Source organism: Atractosteus spatula, chromosome 3 (assembly GCF_055471065.1).
Source record: "Atractosteus spatula isolate fAtrSpa1 chromosome 3, fAtrSpa1.hap1, whole genome shotgun sequence".
Classification (NCBI taxonomy): Eukaryota; Metazoa; Chordata; class Actinopteri; order Semionotiformes; family Lepisosteidae; genus Atractosteus; species Atractosteus spatula.
The window spans coordinates 9791105-9809293 of NC_142708.1; the positions used below are offsets into that span (position 1 = coordinate 9791105).

General features: G+C 39.9%; 1 protein-coding gene across 3 annotated transcripts in view; it reads left to right on the forward strand.

The window, feature by feature from the left end:
* The window catches only part of wdr7 (WD repeat domain 7), a 212265-nt gene that overhangs the window by 41292 nt on the left and 152784 nt on the right, over positions 1 to 18189 (forward strand). For all 3 annotated transcript variants that reach the window (XM_088912070.1, XM_088912072.1, XM_088912073.1), the window contains 2 exons: positions 7582 to 8342; positions 13170 to 13255. In XM_088912070.1, the coding sequence (XP_088768196.1) occupies positions 7582 to 8342; positions 13170 to 13255 (847 nt within the window). The remainder of the gene's footprint in view (positions 1 to 7581; positions 8343 to 13169; positions 13256 to 18189) is intronic.

Sequence of the window (18189 nt, forward strand, 5' to 3'; positions counted from 1 at the left end):
CTGTGCGCCTGCGATGAGCGCTGGAGGCAGGAGGAAAGGGCTGCAAAATAAAATGGGGCGGAATGAGAGCTTCGCTGGATGGAAAGACAGCGGGCACGATGAGCAAGACGGGAGAGTTAGCAATAGAAAAAAGGTTAATTCTGGAAGAGGAAACAGTTTCCTGTTTTTTTTAATGCCCGTTATTCAGTGACCAATTAGACCAATTCCTTCTTGCTTGAAAAATGATATAAAAGAAAGAACACAGGAAGAAAGAACTCTTCGTGTCAGATGCTTTGCTTATTTTAGAATGCACTCTTATCAAGGCGCTGACGCAGACATGTGACAGAAATACACCTATCTTCAAAACAGATGATTGAAGCTTGTTGTGTACAACGGAGGGTGCAGGCCGGTCAGGCCCTGTGAATTCAGTCACTGATCGCAAATTGGTCACTTGTGCAGAGTTCGGGCTGAGCAGTTTGTCCTGGGCCTCTCCAGATGCCTGATCCTGTGCGCTCTGTGCAGATCTAAGAGGCAAATCAGTCTTCAGTGATTTTTCCCTTCTGGGTCCTTGGGAACATGAGTGCCAATGTAATGATCTCTGAAGGTCTTTAGCAAAGCCTGGCAGTTTCTTCAACACGATCTTAAAGTCATGGTGTCCTAAAAGTCACAAAACATGATGCTATGTGGTGTTTCACCTCAGTGAGAAGCAGGAGCCCCCTAGAAAAAAACATGTCTAAGTCATTTTTCAAGATGTTAAATTTTAATTTAAATGAAAATTATATGGGCCTGTAACCGGCTGTCTTCATATATTGGTTCATTTTGTCCCATTTTATTTGCACGGTGACATTATTCCATTCCACACGGGCTACGATTGGAAAAGCCCCAGTTGTTGCAGCAACAAACAGTATTCACGTAAAACCTATTAGTACAGCTTTTGTCTTTTGCAGACCAGCAGTAATATTTAGTTGTCTTGCCTTGTGGAACCAGGCACATTTTAAAAGGAGGTATTTGAGGCATGGCAGGAAACTTTTTCATGAGTAAATGTCAGATTAATGCCAGCTGGAATGATTCAAGTATGCCCTTATCTGCTCCATTAAAGGCCAGAAGTGGTGTGAAGTTCAAATCAAACACCAGCTATACCAAGCCGCAGTTCAGAACATATAGCATTTTATGATGCTCTGTAACGCCACACTGCCAGAATATTGATTTTATGACACTGCTTTTGCCCTAAAGTTGTTTCTACCTCAAGGTACCAGTTTTAAAGCTATAAAAACAGCACCTATAGGAGTTTCTATACAGTATGCCTGCAGACAACACAATGTGCCTGTTGTCAGAATATGCGAGTACAGGCATGTCTCTTTCTTCTTTAAGAAGAAGGAATCTTTTGTGGCTCGAGACATTATGAACCGTCAGATTTTACACTGTGCACAGCTTTGTATGTAAATAATTCCACAACCATGCAAAGGAGTTTCTGTCACCAAAGAAACTTCTTTTTTTGAACAAAGTACCACAGTATTAAAAGGCTTAATGAAATAATCAATCAATCAAATGAAATCTATAGAGATAACAGCACAAGTGTGATATTTATTGAGCACCGTTATAATACCATTCAAAACATTTAAGATTGCTGTAACACAGCCATGACCGGAATGAAAACCATACTACGTATGAGATAAAATGCAATTGATTTCTAAGAATATCAAAGCTGCTTGTTAATTATTTCCATGATCTTAGAAAGGCAAGGTAAAATACCGTAGGTTATACTACATAGGCCTATAGCGTTTAGGGTCTAACCTAACTTAGTATTTGGGGAAGAGGCTGAATATCAACGGAACTCCAGTCTTCTGAGATTTCAGCTGTTTTTAAAAAAAAGATTGAATAATTGCATCAGAGGAGGGATTTTTCAGTGGGGAGCAAGTTTTATAAACATATTTCAAAGCAGTTATGATTGACTGTTTATTACTTAAGACAACAAACAATGTGTTGTTTCATAAAAATGAAATGTTCATCACCATATATCTGTCAGCAACACATAAACAACTGTTGGAACAGTGTTTCTGTATGTAGTCCAAACAAGTAAATGAGTTGTTAATGTTTTTAGGAAGTACAGAAGACTTCTGATTTTTTCCTAAAGTGGCTGAAATGTGATAGCTGTAGTGAAGTGCCCACTTAGTTCAAAAATGTGAATGGCAAGATATTACATTTAAGCCATTTGCATTGTATACCTTCTGTATTGTCCTGCTGTTGTACTATTGCCATAGTTTCTGTAATGACTTATAATGTCACGGCGATGCAGTAACACTGGGTGTTCAGAGCTAATGGAAACACTGTTAATAATCAGTATTGTGATCTGTAATTTCTAAAACTGCATGTTAAATATTAAGTTGCTCTAGTCCTATCTATTCCATGATGATTAAATCACTTTGGGGATTTGTTTTTTCTTCTTTTTTCCGTTTCCCAGTGGATTTGGACTTGTATACATTCTTGCTGGTTGTAGCATATCTTGTACACCGTTTTTCTTTTTTGCGTCTTCGTAAGGAACCTTAATTTTAGTTTGGTTGTCAGTTTTTTTTTTACACTGCACTGGTTAAAATCAGGATCGTAATGTCATCTTCAAATCCCTCAGAGTAGAGGTCTTTCAAGCAAATAAACAAATTCACAGACCGCTTGGATCGTTTGCCATAGTAAGTGATGTTAAAATGCCCATGCTGTTACGTCTGTACGGTCTTCATAATTTGAGAGCAATTATGTTGACCCTCATGTGCAGTTTGCATTACTGTTCTTCAGCCCTCAGATTGCTGTGTGACATGGCTGCAGTGAAGCTGTTGGCTGGGATTAAAAGGCCCTCTTTGCAGCTGACAATCTGCACAGCCATCCGGCTTTTTTTGTCTTCAGGTAATATCCCATCACTCCCAGTGACAGGATAATTCTGCACCGAGGGCTAACATGGCAATATCTCCTGTCAAAACAAACCATTATTCCACACGATAAAACCCACAACAGGGCCAAATACACCCCTTTACAACGGTAATGACAGATAATCACCATGAAATGCTTGCAATCATCCTGGCCTCCTCTTTTGTGTTACAGCCACAGTCTCAACCCCCCCCCACCCCCCACCCCCAGCGCGGGTGATCTTACAGTTTCTGCAGCCCCTGCGCTTCCAGGAGCTGCGCTGAAAAACGCAAACGGCAGGGCTGCTCGACATGGTGGCGTTCTTTTTTGTTAATGTTCATGGAGTAAGACTTTCACCGAAGGTCCGTGGAGGGAGGCTGTGGATGTTTCCATTTTTATAGAGGCGTTTTTTTAATGAGCTACATACAGTTGCATTTGAGATTTGTGACTGTGAAGTCTGTAAACCTTCAAAAAAGTTTGTTTTTGGAAATATTTGTTTTGTGACTCCAATCCTTGTACAGATAATGACAGTGACATTCATTAACGAATGTGAACATTTCATATCAAATCAAATCAAATCGGAGTTTATTTATCAAATGCACAACAATACAGCGTGCAGCAGTAGTTGCTGGCAATGAAATGTCTTTTCTGCGAGCTCACAAGAATCACAAAAATCACAGAATCATAGTTATACTTCCAAGAGATGAAGGGCCCCTTCTACCAAAACTGCATAAACGTGCACAGAACATTGAAACTGCAGTTGACCTCTTGTATGTTGGTTTCTCCAAGCGTTCAAGTGATTAACTCAGAGCTGGAGGGTGTGTTCCCTTGAATCAAATTTAAAAAAGCAAAACTTGCCTTTGTACATGCAGATCCCCATCTTACTGTCCGGTTAAAACAGTCATTTCTTCCCATCATGGAGTTAGTACATGCATCCTCATTAACATCAGCCCTTTTTACTCCACTGCTGGGTGATGGGCTCCTTAAAGCGCTTCTGCAATTTCCTGGTTTTAGCCCTTCACATCCATATTTCCTCAACAGAATTCCTTCTCCCATCTTTCACTGTGCCACTTTCTTGTTTCTAAACAGTTAGCCTGTCTAATCATGGTAAGCAGATTGTACGATGCTGACTTTGTATAGATTTTTTTTGGGGGGGGGTTTAATCTTTGAGTCTGAAGGAGCTTTACCTGTTTTGTCTGAAGGCAATGAATTGAGCACTTTCAGGGGTACTGGGAGTGAGAGCAAGTGCTCTGGGATGCTCTCTGTAATGAGCGAGCTTTCCCCTTAAGGGGGCTTTTGGCTACTCTGCCCTGCCTCTCTGGCCCACCTGCTGTTGCTGCTTAGATCCTTCTTCCCTCAGCCTGCATCTTTACAGAGAAAGATCTGTATTTATGTCTCCAGCACCTTCCAAAATCTAATCGGAAAAAAACGCTTTTTACACCACTATTTCCTCCAGAATTGCAGAACTCCCAAATTCTGCCACTTCTCTGTGCCTCCCTGACTTTTTCCTAATGTCAAACCAAGATCCCAGTCTTAAATCTTAAATTGAACAGAAATTAGAGAGAAGTATTTTCTGTCTGGTCAGGGAGAATTCTGTACATATTCCTTTTCCTTGTCTCACAGGGCCACAGCAAGAAGGAAAGTGCTTTTCTTTCAGATTCATTTCTACTGTAGGTACAGGAGGGGCAGAGACGAGGATTCTTTTCGGCTTGAAACCAATTTTAAGGCTCTAAGATTTTTCAAAATAGTGAAACCACAAAGTAGAAAGGTGTGTAAATGTTTGACATAAAATATGGTCTCATTGAGACGTACCCAGGGTTTGAAGAGCCAGTCGCAGGAATGTATTGATAGTGCAGAACGGAGTGATGTTCATCTGCGGTCCTCAAAGGATGTTGCATTTACAAAAACAATATTGCTTAATTTTCTTTTTGCAGTTGGGTCCACTTATTCTTCAAGTTCAAGATGTATAGTGAGCGCAGCACAGAGATGTTTTATTTGCCCAACTGCATTAAAATGTCACTCTTTTCTGTCATTTATGTCAAGAAAAGCAGTGATCGCTATTTTTGAGAAAATGTTAATATGGTCTTCTTAGAACCCATTAGCTGGTTCATTTCAGGTCTCATACCTGATGTAAAACACTGAAACCGATTTCAACCATGCAGCTTTGAAACAACATTAGCAAAAATACAGACAAGAACTTTGAGGTGTGTGTTTCTGTATGCATGTTCTGCATTAAAACCCAAGATAATGCACCATAAAAGGCAAGTGAGTTTTCATGATATGAGGACGTGTTAAGGGGGTATTGTTGTGAGAGGGGATTAAGCTGCTGGGCTTATTAATGAGATCCTCTGGGCTTGACTGAGGAATCATCTCCTTTCACCTCCCTGGTTGGTGAGGTGCAGAATACCAGCGGTCCTGTGCAGCCCTGTGGCAGTGTTAGGTGTAAGAACAGTCGGGGATTTTTTTTTCTTTGTTCACCTGTCGTGACAGCAACCGGACTGGAGAGGGCAGCATTTCTCCATGAGCCGATCCAGGCCACAGAGGACTCTCTTCACCCGAGTCTTAATAAATTGCAGAAGAGAATCAAAATAAGGTGACGCCATTCAGACCACACCACATTGGCTAGACATATTGAATTCTGACAGAATGTCCCTAATAAGCACTGTGTTGAAATGGACACTGGAAATTTGGATATGTCTGGTGTGCTAAAGGGTTTGAAAAAGGACTGGTTTTAGACGCAACTGTGCGATCCTGTTTTTTGCTGCATTTGTGTGGCTTTTCATCTTTTGCCCTTTTTAATGAAGTATTGGTGGTCTACAAACAAATTCTAGGAGGCAGCTACTTTTCATTCCTTTAAAAAAAAAGAACATTAATTTATCATAAGTAGATTTTTTTTTTCATCCGGGGGGGGAGATGCAGAGAACGCTGCTTCATGTCCCTGAGCTCTCAAACGGTCAGACTGCAGGCATCAAGAAGCAGAAGAGCTGTTTTGTCTCCTCATAATGAAATGTCAGATCACTGTGCGGTGTCACCTGGCGTATCTGGGATGGTGCAGAATTAAATTGTTGGATGGACACGGTCATTATTATAAGAAAATGACTGAAACGAGCTTTGTTGATGATGAAATCTTACCAGATTTGATTTACAGCATCTTTTATTCAAATACTTTACAAAAGGAAAAAACTATAGGTTTTATGTAGGGACAGACATACGTGTTAAATTCTGTATAATTAATAAAATGTGATGTTTTTGGCAAATCATAATTTTTATTCACATGTTAAACATTCTAAGTACACCAGTAGTTACAATGCTTAGTTCTGTGCGTGTGAGGACCATGCTACACACCTGTTTGTTTGCCAATAATGTGCAAATGTGTTTTGATGCATTTTACTTTCTGATGTTATGTCATTTGAAGCCCATATTTATTAACCATGTCTTGGAACTAGAATCTTTTCAAAGGTTTTTAAGTGCTCATTTTCTTGCAAAACAGTTTTTTTTTTAGATCAGTCAGTGATTGTTGAAGCAAATGCTTCCTATTCATTGAAAATGCTTAACTACCATTGAGCAGTGTGACAGTCCCAGCCTCCTAAGCACTAATTGTCAGTAATAGACGTTGGTCTGATTCTTATTGAGTGCTCAATGGTGCTGAAGGAGTGACCAGATGCAGTGTCTGAGATGGTTTTGTGGATTGGGCTTGGCCACTGTGATCACTTCTTAGCTGATTATCAAGAGGTTAACGCTTGTTCCCCGACAAATAAAATGTTGGAAATAATCAGTTTTTGATAGCCGGTCGAGTTGTGTGAATCTTACACCGTTAAAAAAGGTTTCACAGTGGCTGCTGTTTTGCATGGGCATTAGTTTGTCGATAATCAGATTACAACTTTATAATGCATTTCTTCCCACTGTACCTTACGAAAACTTTGCAGTGGAACAATTTGAGCGAACTTCACATCATGAACCAAACTTTTAATAGTTAAGTGAACTGCATTTATAAAATTCTCATTCATTCTCATTGTAATATCTAATGTCGACTTTGATGGGTCTTTTTGTGTAATAAGAATTTTTATTAATCTATAAACTAGCTTTCTACTGGTTACTGACTTAACAGGAGTTCTAGGTGATTTCCTTGGGTTTTGAATGTCTTGTCATTGCACTTTTGCTTTGTGAGTTGGGTGAAGACTGTTCCCTGTGGTTTTGGAACGGGCCCCTCCCATCATGGGAATCTCCCAGCATTACCTGCTGCAGTGGTGGGGGCAGGACCAGCCATAGGCCCCTCAGCAGTTCATCTGAGATTATTACCACACTTACTGCACACTTTTTCTGAGCAGCTCTTGCACCTCTGTGTGCCTATTGAACACACCAGTTTTCGTGTTCTTCCCCCCCACATCTCTTCCTCAACTTGGTTAACGTTCATGGTAACTTCTGAAACCTTTGGAAGTTTCCCCCCCCAACCCGACTGTTTGCCGTTTGCGTAGACAATGTGTAGATGTTCAGTTTCAGTGTGTTTGTACTTGATTACTTGATTTCCTGACAGTACCCTGGAACTTCTTGGGTCGCTGTGGGTTTAATGGGAGCAGGTTGGGTTAGTTCCTTGACAGAGAGAGCGAATTCAGTATGTGCCTGCTACGCTAGGGCTGCCTTTGAGATGATCTCGATGGGGTGGCACTTGGCTGTCCACGTTTTACGTCTCCCGTGTCTTTTTTCCAGGGCAACTTGCCGAAGTACTCTCACAACTCCCTGATGGTGCAAGCCATGAAGACGAACCTGATGGATCCGGATATGCACGTGCTCTTCTTTGACGTGGAAGCCGTCATCATCCAGCTGCTGACGGAGGAGGCGGCGCGGCCGAACCCCACCCTGGTCTCCCCCGAGAGCCTGCAGAAGGCCCAGGGCAGCTCGGACAAGGGGGGCTCCTTCCTGGCCGGCAAGAGGGCGGCCGTGCTGCTGAAGCAGGTGAAGGAGACCATCAAGGAGAACATCAAGGAGCACCTGCTGGACGACGAGGACGACGAGGACGACGAAGTCCGGCGCCAGCGCAGGGATGACCCGAAGTCCAAGTCCCTCAGCCTGCTGGAGTATAACCTGACCATGGACACTGCCAAGCTCTTCATGTCCTGCCTCCACGCTTGGGGGCTTAACAGCGTGCTGGACGAGGTGTGCCTCAGCCGCCTGGGCATGCTCAAGCCTCACTGCCCCGTCTCCTTCGGCCTGCTGTCCCGGGGCGGCCACATGTCCCTCATGCTTCCCACCTTCAAGAACTCCATGGTACGGGTGGCGACAGGCAGGGGGGGCACCGACACGGTCAGCAGGAAGATGTCGGTGTCCGAGATCCTGGGGAAGGGCACCTACGGTGTGTCCCGGGCTGTGACCACCCAACACCTTCTCTCCGTCATTTCCTTGGCCAATACCCTGATGAGCATGACCAACGCCACCTTTGTTGGGGAGCACATGAAGAAAGCACCCGCCAGGTACGTAGGGGTGACCTTCTGTGGGGAAAGCTCTCTAGACTGAATTGAGAAAAACGGTGGTTCGGAAGCTCTAACGATAGAAAACGAAATGGGTTCACTTATAATATTACGTCACTTAGATTTTTAAACCGAGTTTTTAACTAGGTGGTTGGTTCAATGGGATTTTTAATGAATCGCCTGAACTGAGTTTCATTTCATACTAAAATATGATATTTACAGTTTTTCCATCCTTCTGATGTCTGTCTATATCAGTATGCAGTTAACAGTCAATCTTTTAGGGAGGTGGGGAGCTGCGTCAGCATGCGTAGGCTGCAAAGGAACAAGTAGTAAGTTTATTCCATGCTGAAAAAAAGAAGAGAGTAAACGCAACGTTTCGGCTGTGGAGCCTTCTTCGGTCACCTGAAGAAGGCTCCATGGCCGAAATGTTGTTTTCTTTCTTCTTTTTTTCAGCATGGAATAAACCTATTACTTGAATCTTTTAGGGAGGCTGCCAGACAAGCCTGTAAAAAGCATTTGGGTACTATGATGGTGTTTGTGGTAAAAGTGATTAATCCATGCACCTGTTTGGATTGCTGCTGATGGATTTGATACTAGGCTGGACTACCAGATCATATTGCCTAATGTATTAACTTATAAGTGGGTAAGGAGAAATCGTGGTTGTTCTTGAGTTTGCAGTTTACCGGTGTGTCACTGCACTAAATTATCGTCTTGCAAACAAAAAGATCTATGGAGTGGATTCTTGGTATTGTATTTTTTAAAAGAAGATTTTTTTTTCCCAAGGAATAACATTATTTCAGCTATACTCTTTTCTGTAGGTTCTTCTGTTTTATATGTTGTTCTGCGCCTATGATAGAAGTGAAGCTTTTGCACTTCTGGAAATGTTAATTAGATCAGACGCTATGCTTCCTAGTGCAACTTTTTATTTCAGCTACAGCTCTGGACAACAATGCTTGAATTTTTCTTACTGTTGGATTCAAGCTTCTGTGGCATGGTGCCCCACTGGTTAGCAGAATGTTAGAAAAATCTGGGCGGACCGATGAATAAAAGCTTGCTTTTAGAGGTATAGTTTGAAGTTGTATCTCACATTTTTATTTCATTATTCTATTTCATTACTATGGCAGGCAATTAATTATGGAAACATGCTCTAGAAACCCTGTATCAGAGTTACTAGGGTCTTAGAACTTTCTTGTTCTCAGAAACAAGGCTGTGTGATTACAGATTGATGGAGGTGCAGGCTGAAGTGCTATCCAGTATTGAGCTGTTGTCCTCTGTTTGATATTACTGCAGAGTACGCAGCTTATTGTTAGAGCTTCCATTTCCCCATTTGGCGGTGAAAGATTTAGAGTTTCACACTGTTTATGAAACATCTGGAGATGACAATTTCATGGAGTGTGTTTATATTTCCCTTTGAAGTGTGCCTTTTCACTAGCTTTCATGGACAGATAGGTAAAGAAACATTCTGGATGAAGATACCAGCAGCCCCAAGTTAGTGCTAAATTTTTTAATTTTTTAGTTTTCAATTTTTCATGGTTCTTTGCCTTTTCTTCATTTTTTAAGTTCCTGGTTTCTGGGTTGTTACAGTATAGATGCAGAAGTGCCCATTAACACACACGAGGCTCAAGCACAGATGTGACATAGACGAATAATAAAGATGTTTGCTCTTCATATTGGGAGTGTCTTTTATCTTGAATTTTGGAAGTGAATGTACCTTGAAGTTCACCATTTAAAAGACGTTTTTAGCGAAGAGAGGTATTTTACTAAATGCTCCCGGTAGACTCGCAGTGAAATAATGCAAACCATTGCATCTGTTTGTTAAATATTCTGTAGAGATGGTTAATATCAGCATACAAGATTATTACATAACTGTAGTCTCAGCAATGAGAAGGGTGCAGACTTTTTTTTGGGAAGAATGGAAAAACTAGTCAGACATTCAGCAGCTGCAAATTACTCATGTAAATATATTGGACGTTGTTCTGTACACCAGACTTTTAGATTACACAGATTACCCTTACACAAGCAGTGCATTAACATAGTCACTGTTCACGGATCACACTGATAGTGTGTCATCATTTTAACATCGTCGTGTTTTCTGTATTGAATGCGGTGCCTGTCATCATAAGGTCAGATAGCTGTCAATGTGCCTGTAGCCTGTGTGTAAAGGACAAATCTACAGTACATTGTCTTCAGCTGGTCATCTTCCTAAATTTTGTGTCCCCTTATTCCTCCCTGGGAGGACCTTCACCCAACGTGCTGCAAATAAAACATCGCTGGCGTTCGTAGTGTTAAATGAAAAGGTTTCTGTTATAGTGTAGTCATTGATGAACAGTGGAAGTGTCTAAATGAAATCAATTAGCCCAGGATGTATTATACTGCTCTTCTACTGAACAGCACTTTATTCAGATTTAAACAATGGAACCACTCGTACCAAAGGGTTCAGCTTCAGACGCCAAATTGCTGAATATATTTCCCCAGTGGTGATGAATTGGAGTTTAACTCTAATGTATTATGGAAACACTGTTTCTTCTTTGCTCTTATCCCATTTAGTTTAGGACAGTTTCCATAAAAGCTTCGGATTCATAAAGCACTTTACGGAGTGATACTTTTACTGTCGGATCTTTGACAGCTGTCGGATTGGAACTTGTAAGATTAGGACATGATTTTCTAAATAAAAAAAATAAATTCTTTAATGACTGTTAAATTGGCTTGTAGAACTATTACTCTTTTATTATGCTTTACTACCTCATTCTGAACTATTTTCTAATTGACAAATACCAATAGTACAGTCGTCATGTTTTTAATATTATTTTTTGTGCTTTCGGTCTTTTAAAAAGGTGACCTTATTTTTTTTTTCAAATGACGTTTCTACAGTAGTAATAAGAAATAATTCCTTGAATTTAAATGGCACTTTCATGATGCAGGGCAGCAATTTTGCCAGCAGCCCCAATCCACAACACATCTGGTGGAGAAATGAGAAATTGCTTCACCAATTGAATTTGGGGAGGAAAATGTAAGAGAACATGAATGAAAGAGAATACAATTATTTTAGGCTCTTTAGCGACAGATGCAGACCACAGTACAATGTAGTAAATGTCTATCTCTTAGCCTAAGCAAAGCCTATGCAATCATTAGAAGCTAAAATCTTCCAAGCAAGGCAACAGTGAAGCAGAGATGACTTACAAATTAAGGCTGGAAAAGAAAGGCAGAGATTTGCTTTTGTTTTGCACCATAGTTTTCTTTTGCTATGTTCATTCTGTTCCAGCAAAACAGGCTTCTGCAAGAGCTTATCATTATTATCACTATTATTACTACTACTACTACTACTTCTATACAGACCCTTACCTCACTCTCTCAGCTTCAGCTTTAAGGGTTATGTTAGAAGCATATGTATTTAGTTTGCTGTAATAATTAGTTGCCATTAGAAATAATTCGCCAAAATAAAATTCAGAGAGGGAGAGAAAGCAGTACAGTAAAAAGAGAATATCGGCCAATGTAAAGAGAGCCTTCTATGCAGTGCCATGGGTGAGCTGGCTTCTTCAATGGCTTCTCAGGGCTGTTTATTGTTGCGAATGAAAATACTCTCCTCCTGAGAGGTAAAACCCCTTTCTCTCTTTCTGATTGCCGATTGCATTCTTGAGGTTTACAGCCTGCCCTCCCGATAAAGGGTATTAGTTTCTCGTGCTTTTTGTGTGCCTATGCAGTGAATTCTGTCACAGTTCAGCACATTTTGGCTTTGAACACCAAAATCCAACCGTTTAAGCTCTGATTTTATTTTGAGTGTAGATCGAAAGAAAGCTTAAGCTGTAAATTCATAAAGCTGACCTGAAGGACGGGTTATTATGACCGAGTCTGTGTGGGTGAGTTGATGGGGTCTACTCAATTGCCTGAGACAATAGTGGGTCTATGCTAATTAAATTTAGGTAGACGCCTCTTTGGCATTTGCACGCTGAATCACGTTCTTTTATGCCTGCTTAAGATTTACAAAATTAAAATAATTTGTATGCATCAGAATGATTACATTAGCACTTGAATCTAGGTGACTTTTTTTAGCTTATTTTCTAGTGATTTAAAATCCCACCCTTTACAGCTCTTCATTCTTAACAAATGAAGTTTTTGATGACTTTATCCTCATTCCTAACTGAGCTTGGTCTACATCACAGGCATTACTAAGACCCTTATTGTGTATTGGGAAAATATCACAAGTATATCATTTCATTATCACAAAAGCAGTAGAAGACATTCCATTAAATTAGCGAGGAGACTTGCAAAGTTGGAAGGCAGACAGTGCTTTAATTAGAAGGAGACTAGGAAACTCACGTTAATGCAGTGGCTGCATCCTGCTGATTTTCAGTGTGGAATATAAATTGACCGAAATCCACAAATGGTTTTTAGTAAAGGATGCGATTCAGGCTTGCCAGCAATTTTAGGAGCACTCTTTCACAAAGGAAAAATCTCATGCAGATTAAAAGTCCTTCCTGCTACACTTCAGTCTCAAGCAATACAATGGTTCTGTCTGACTTTTTATAATGTCTAAAGTGGAGCCAGTCTGTTGAGCTTTAAGAGAAAAGATTGATGTGTATTTTATCTGTCAATATCGTTAATAAAATGTTTTCCTTAGGTCCTACAGACTTTCATACAGATATGCTTTCATGGAATTCCAACAAAAATGGGAGATTTTTTTAATGATACTTTAATCACAGTGGTATCCTAAGGTGAAAGACATTTTCAATAACTATCAAATACAACACACACAGCCTGCTGGAGTAGATTTAATTTTTGAGGAAAAAAATAGCAGGAATTAATATTTCATTCTTTTTTTTTTGTTTTCAGGCCCCCTAAACCAGGCACCCCAGAGACTTCTAAAAAGATGTCCCCACAGGTTTCCAGCACAGTGGTCCAAGGACAGATCAAACAAGGTAACTACAAAGCACAGTTTTCTCAGCAGCATGCAGGGAAAATGACAGAGGTGGAGGCTTAAGTTATAAAAATGAGAAATTTCCCTCCTGGCCCATCAATATCAGAGTCCTTGAACCCAAGGAGCACAAAAGGTTTTTTTTTTTACCCTGAAAATTATTCTTTATCCGGAGAATGAGTTTTGATGTTAATCATTCATATGGATTGAAGTTTTCTTGTCATATTCCGGAAAAACTGGTTTAGTTTATTTTCTTTTCATGGGACTTTGTACAGTTTTACTTGACTATCTCTATATAAAACAACGTGAGGGTATAACCAGTTATGTAGGTATTCTGAGGCTTTGCTAGTCCTCTTCTCCTTTAGCTCTTTGCTTTTCTCCTCCGAAGGAAAAAAAACCAACCTATTTAGTAGTTGAAGACCTTCTCGGCTTTTGGGATCAGATTGATGCTTTATTGGTAATATCCAGCTCACGAACATGAGTGAGCTGGCCTAATGTGCCAGTCTAATATCTTATGTCACTATTGAGTTTTGGTATTAAATCCCTTCATAACTTATTTGGATCACCTCTACCAGTGTGGCCTGCACGAGTTGATGATGTTTAGTCAAAGAAGAAAATAAATTAGCGACGGTTTTAGTATGCGCAAGTGCATTGCCTTTCTGAGCTCTGTGATTTTTGTGGAACACTGTAAAAGTTCTTGACAGTACTAAAGGAAGATAATCGGGAAACTGCAGTGGTTTTAGAGATCTGCCTCGTTCTTGTCTCCCATTAAGTGGGGGGGAGCATCTCATTGTGGAACCACACACTTGAAACAGCTTTTATTGCAAAACTGAAAGATTGACTTTGTTACTCGGTTTCTGGTGAGTATAATTGTGTGGAGAGCTCTCTTAAGAATAAATATGTTTTAAGGGGTTGCACTTTTAAATGGGAGCAGTGGCATTTAAGTATGTTTGAAACGTATGAGGCGCAGCACGCAGGGGGAAATCATCTGTATGAAAGCTGCCTGTAGTACTTCATAACAAGTATGGGCAAAGTATAAGACTCGTAGTTTTGTGTGCAATTAGCCAGGAAACAGTGTCTCTGAGCAAGTATAACTATATTGATGTGTTTACAGCTTGAACCCTCTTTCATCAAATGTCATTGTTTTTGAAAGTAATGGCTGATTTTAAACCACCTGGTTTAAAACGTTAAGACTTAAACTCGGACTCTTACCTGAAGCAACCATTTTATTTAAAAACGTTGTATCTACCTGGTGTTTTATTACTGCACCCTCTTGTCTGCTGATGAGATTTATTTAAATCTTGCTAAAGATGCTGATGAATACTGTATTATGTTAAGGTAAACTTAGACTTTCACACTTTTTACATTACTTTTACTTTCCTTTCACCTTACATAGTGAGCAAAAGTAACATGCAACATGCAGAGAATTAATACACTATTTTCATTACTTGTTTCTTTTATTTCTGTGATAAATCCCCATATTAATATTTAGCATTAAACATTGTACAACTAAGATAAAGTAAAACTCAAGCAGTACAATGAAATTCATAATGTGAGGATTTTCTCAGAAATATTGTTTGTTTCAAGTTTTTAAAAAAATATTAAAGTAGAAGTTATGTCCAGTAAAATCCTATATAATTGCACTGCAGACTGATTAATCATTTAATATTGCAGGGAGAATAATTACGCAGTCAGAATTAAATATGATGGATTTTGCTGCAAATCTTAAGGGGCTTGAATTGGCTGTCTGTTTATAAAATACCGCAACATGTAGAACGCTGGCCTTTCACGGGGTTTTACAGTTCTTACAAGGCTGCTGTGCCTGAGGGCTCACACTCAGCTGTTCAGGGGGTGTGTGGAATGGAAATTAAAGGCTAGTTGTCATGCAGATATCCTGCGAGGACAAAAGAGATTCTGCCACAAGTTAAGCAAACAGACCATTTCCACCACACTGCCAAATCTGTACAGGAGCTTGAACCCATTGTGATTCCATAATAGAATAAAGCACAGGGATTAATTTGTGTCCGCTTATGCACAGCATATGGTTATGTTTTCTATAGAAAGGAGGTGTCATGTTGTGACCTCTAAATCTTGGTGTTAACCTTCAATTGTTGAGGCACTGTTGCCATAAGGGCTTTCTGTTTTTTCATATGCTAATGTTTTACCCCCGCGCACACGTCGCGGCCATGTAAGAACTTTCTGCGAGGATGTCAAGTCTGAGATGAGGCGCTCTCTGCCTGTGCTGCCTCTTCCCGCAATAAAAACGGAGCCCGTGTGGCGACTGGTATGCACTCTCCTCTCAAGAAGCAGTGTGGTCTGTAATAACGATCATAGTAGTAATAGCAGTCATACCACCGATTTTATGAAGTGCTTTTTCCAAAAATTGAATGCATGTGCGCATAAGAGAAGTAAAAAGACAGAAAACTAACAGCAGGAGCACAGTAAATTAACCCAGCAAAACTGTGTGCATAAATAACATGAAGCAGGTGATTTGCCATGGCTTTTTGGGTAGGAAATAATATAATAAGTACTGATCCCCGTGTCTACATTGAAGCTTATTCTGTATGGGACATCAAAAGATAGAGTAGTCAGTTGTCTTGCTTAAAGGATTACTGACCACAGAGAGCAGATACAGAAAAGAAAAAAAAAGTGAAAATGATTATTTGCTAGATCATATCTGATAATATTTCAGGTGGGTAGCTGCGTCAGCATGCGTAGGCTGCAAAGGAATGAAGAAAGAAAACACAACGTTTCGGCCGTGGAGCCTTGGAGCCGTGGAGACACCTGAAGAAGGCTCCACGGCCGAAACGTTGTGTTTTCTTTCTCCTTTTTTTCAGCATGGAATAAACCTATTACTTGTTCCTCTGATAATATGTTTTGCAACTTGGAGTTTTGGATTCCTCTAATATAGCAAGATCCAATGTGGAGTTATTAATGTGTCACGGAGAAGACTCTTAAGAATAATATATATACATTTTTCAAAAGATAAGAGACAGCATTTAGTGCAGAGAAATATGGTTCAGTATATGTGGGCAGTAAATACAGTATGGTAAAGCCCTGAGATGTTGACATGAAGGTTAAGGCCTTTAATGTTTGTTCACAAGTGGGAGATGTAAAAGAGAGAAACGAGTAAAGAGCATGAGAAAGGTCACGAACGAGAAGCGGCCATTTGGTCATCTGATCTGTTTGGTGGTTAATTGATCCAATCATTGCATCCAGGTGTTTTTTGAAAGAAACCATGATCTTGGCTTGGCAGCTTGTTCCACACTCCCACACTTCTTTGGGTAAAAATTGCTGCCTCCTGTTCAGTATTACTGTAAATACAGTTTCCACATAGTTTCTACTTGTGCCCTCGATTGCGTGTTTGACTTTTCATTCTGAGGAAAACTGCTTGGTTGACTTTGTCAGTGCCCCCAAGGATTTTGAATACTTGAATCGGGTCTTCTCTGTTCAAAAAAAAATGAAATGTATTATTACTTTTGTTTCAGTTTCATGAGGAGCCCGTAGGAAGGTGATCTGTGAGTGAAGTCTGAGCCTTAAAAACAGGGCGAAAACTTTCAACCTTGAACATAAAACTATTTAATGAATGAACATTATTTTATAATTTTTATAATGATTTAATTAAATCAAAGGGAAGAACAAGAGCTGATGGATTTGTCTCCACAGTCCCTTAATCAAATCCGCATTGAAGTAGTATTGGATAAGCTTCATTATTGAAGGAAACAACTGAGTGCTGCTGTTATAAATACTGCATGCCTTGGGAGATAGTTATGACTGAAATGGATAGATTAGATGACAGAACAAACAAAGTTGGGTGACGGAGTGTTTTGAGTAGTCATGGAGCTGTGATAATTGTCATTGGTTGATAATTTCATAAGAAGTGTTTTCAGTAGAAGGTTGTATTTTCTTCAGAGATTTCTGTTTTATATGTAAGTGTTTTAGACTGACTTTTTCTCAGGATTGCCAGACATGTTCCCAGAAACTTAACTCCCTTTCACATCTTTGAAATTCGGTACTTAAATGCTCAACAACATGTCTTTGCTTTATAAGCTTTAAACTAGGTCAATTTAAATGGAAGGGTTATGATTGTATTGTAACCCACACCCATAGTTTAATTAATAGTCTAGTAGTCTTAAGATCACTTGATCTTGATTTTAAGTAGCTGTTTTTTTGTTAATGGGGATTTCAGATGTACAGCTCATGTAGCTAGATTGGGAGGATTAAGAGACCGAGGCTAAAAGAATCCCAGAAATGTGACTGGATACAGCACATGTCTTGGGGATAGCAATTGAGGTGGGTGTGGTAGATGAGGAGGCAAGTTTTAGGATATATTTCAGAGCCAACTGCTCAGCTGTTTTTGATGTTTTTTTAAAGTCATTCTTTATTGGTATAGAAAAAAAAGTTTGGGATTGTGGATTAGAATGGTGTGCTGCAGGTTGTGGTACCACTTATCGAAAGTAATTTCAATGACTTTGATCTGTATTTGTTAAAATAAGGCGCACACATGCTTGTCTTCTGCTTTCGCTTTCTTTTGTGACAGATGTTGAGCCCATCTCGGCTCCAGCCCCATGCCAGGCAATGTGTACCTCACCAGTTCTTTTCTAGTGATTCCAGTATTGTCTGTTTGCATGGCTTTAATGCAGGTTTGTAACAAGATCCCGTTGTGATAGATTTGAAATAGCTTTGTTGTGTGAAGTACTCTTCCATGTACTTCTGACATTGTACACTACATGCACCTTCTGTTTATCTGTTCATAGGAGCCAGGGAAATTGCAGCTTATCTTTTAGAACAAATAATAAACCATTAAGGCAGACTTGGGATCATGCCATCACTCAGTTATTTGTTAAAGTGATAAGTCACTATTTTTTTTAATTAAAAATATCAGAAGGGCTATTAGATTGACATGCATTTTTTAACCAGAAAACCCAAGCACATGGA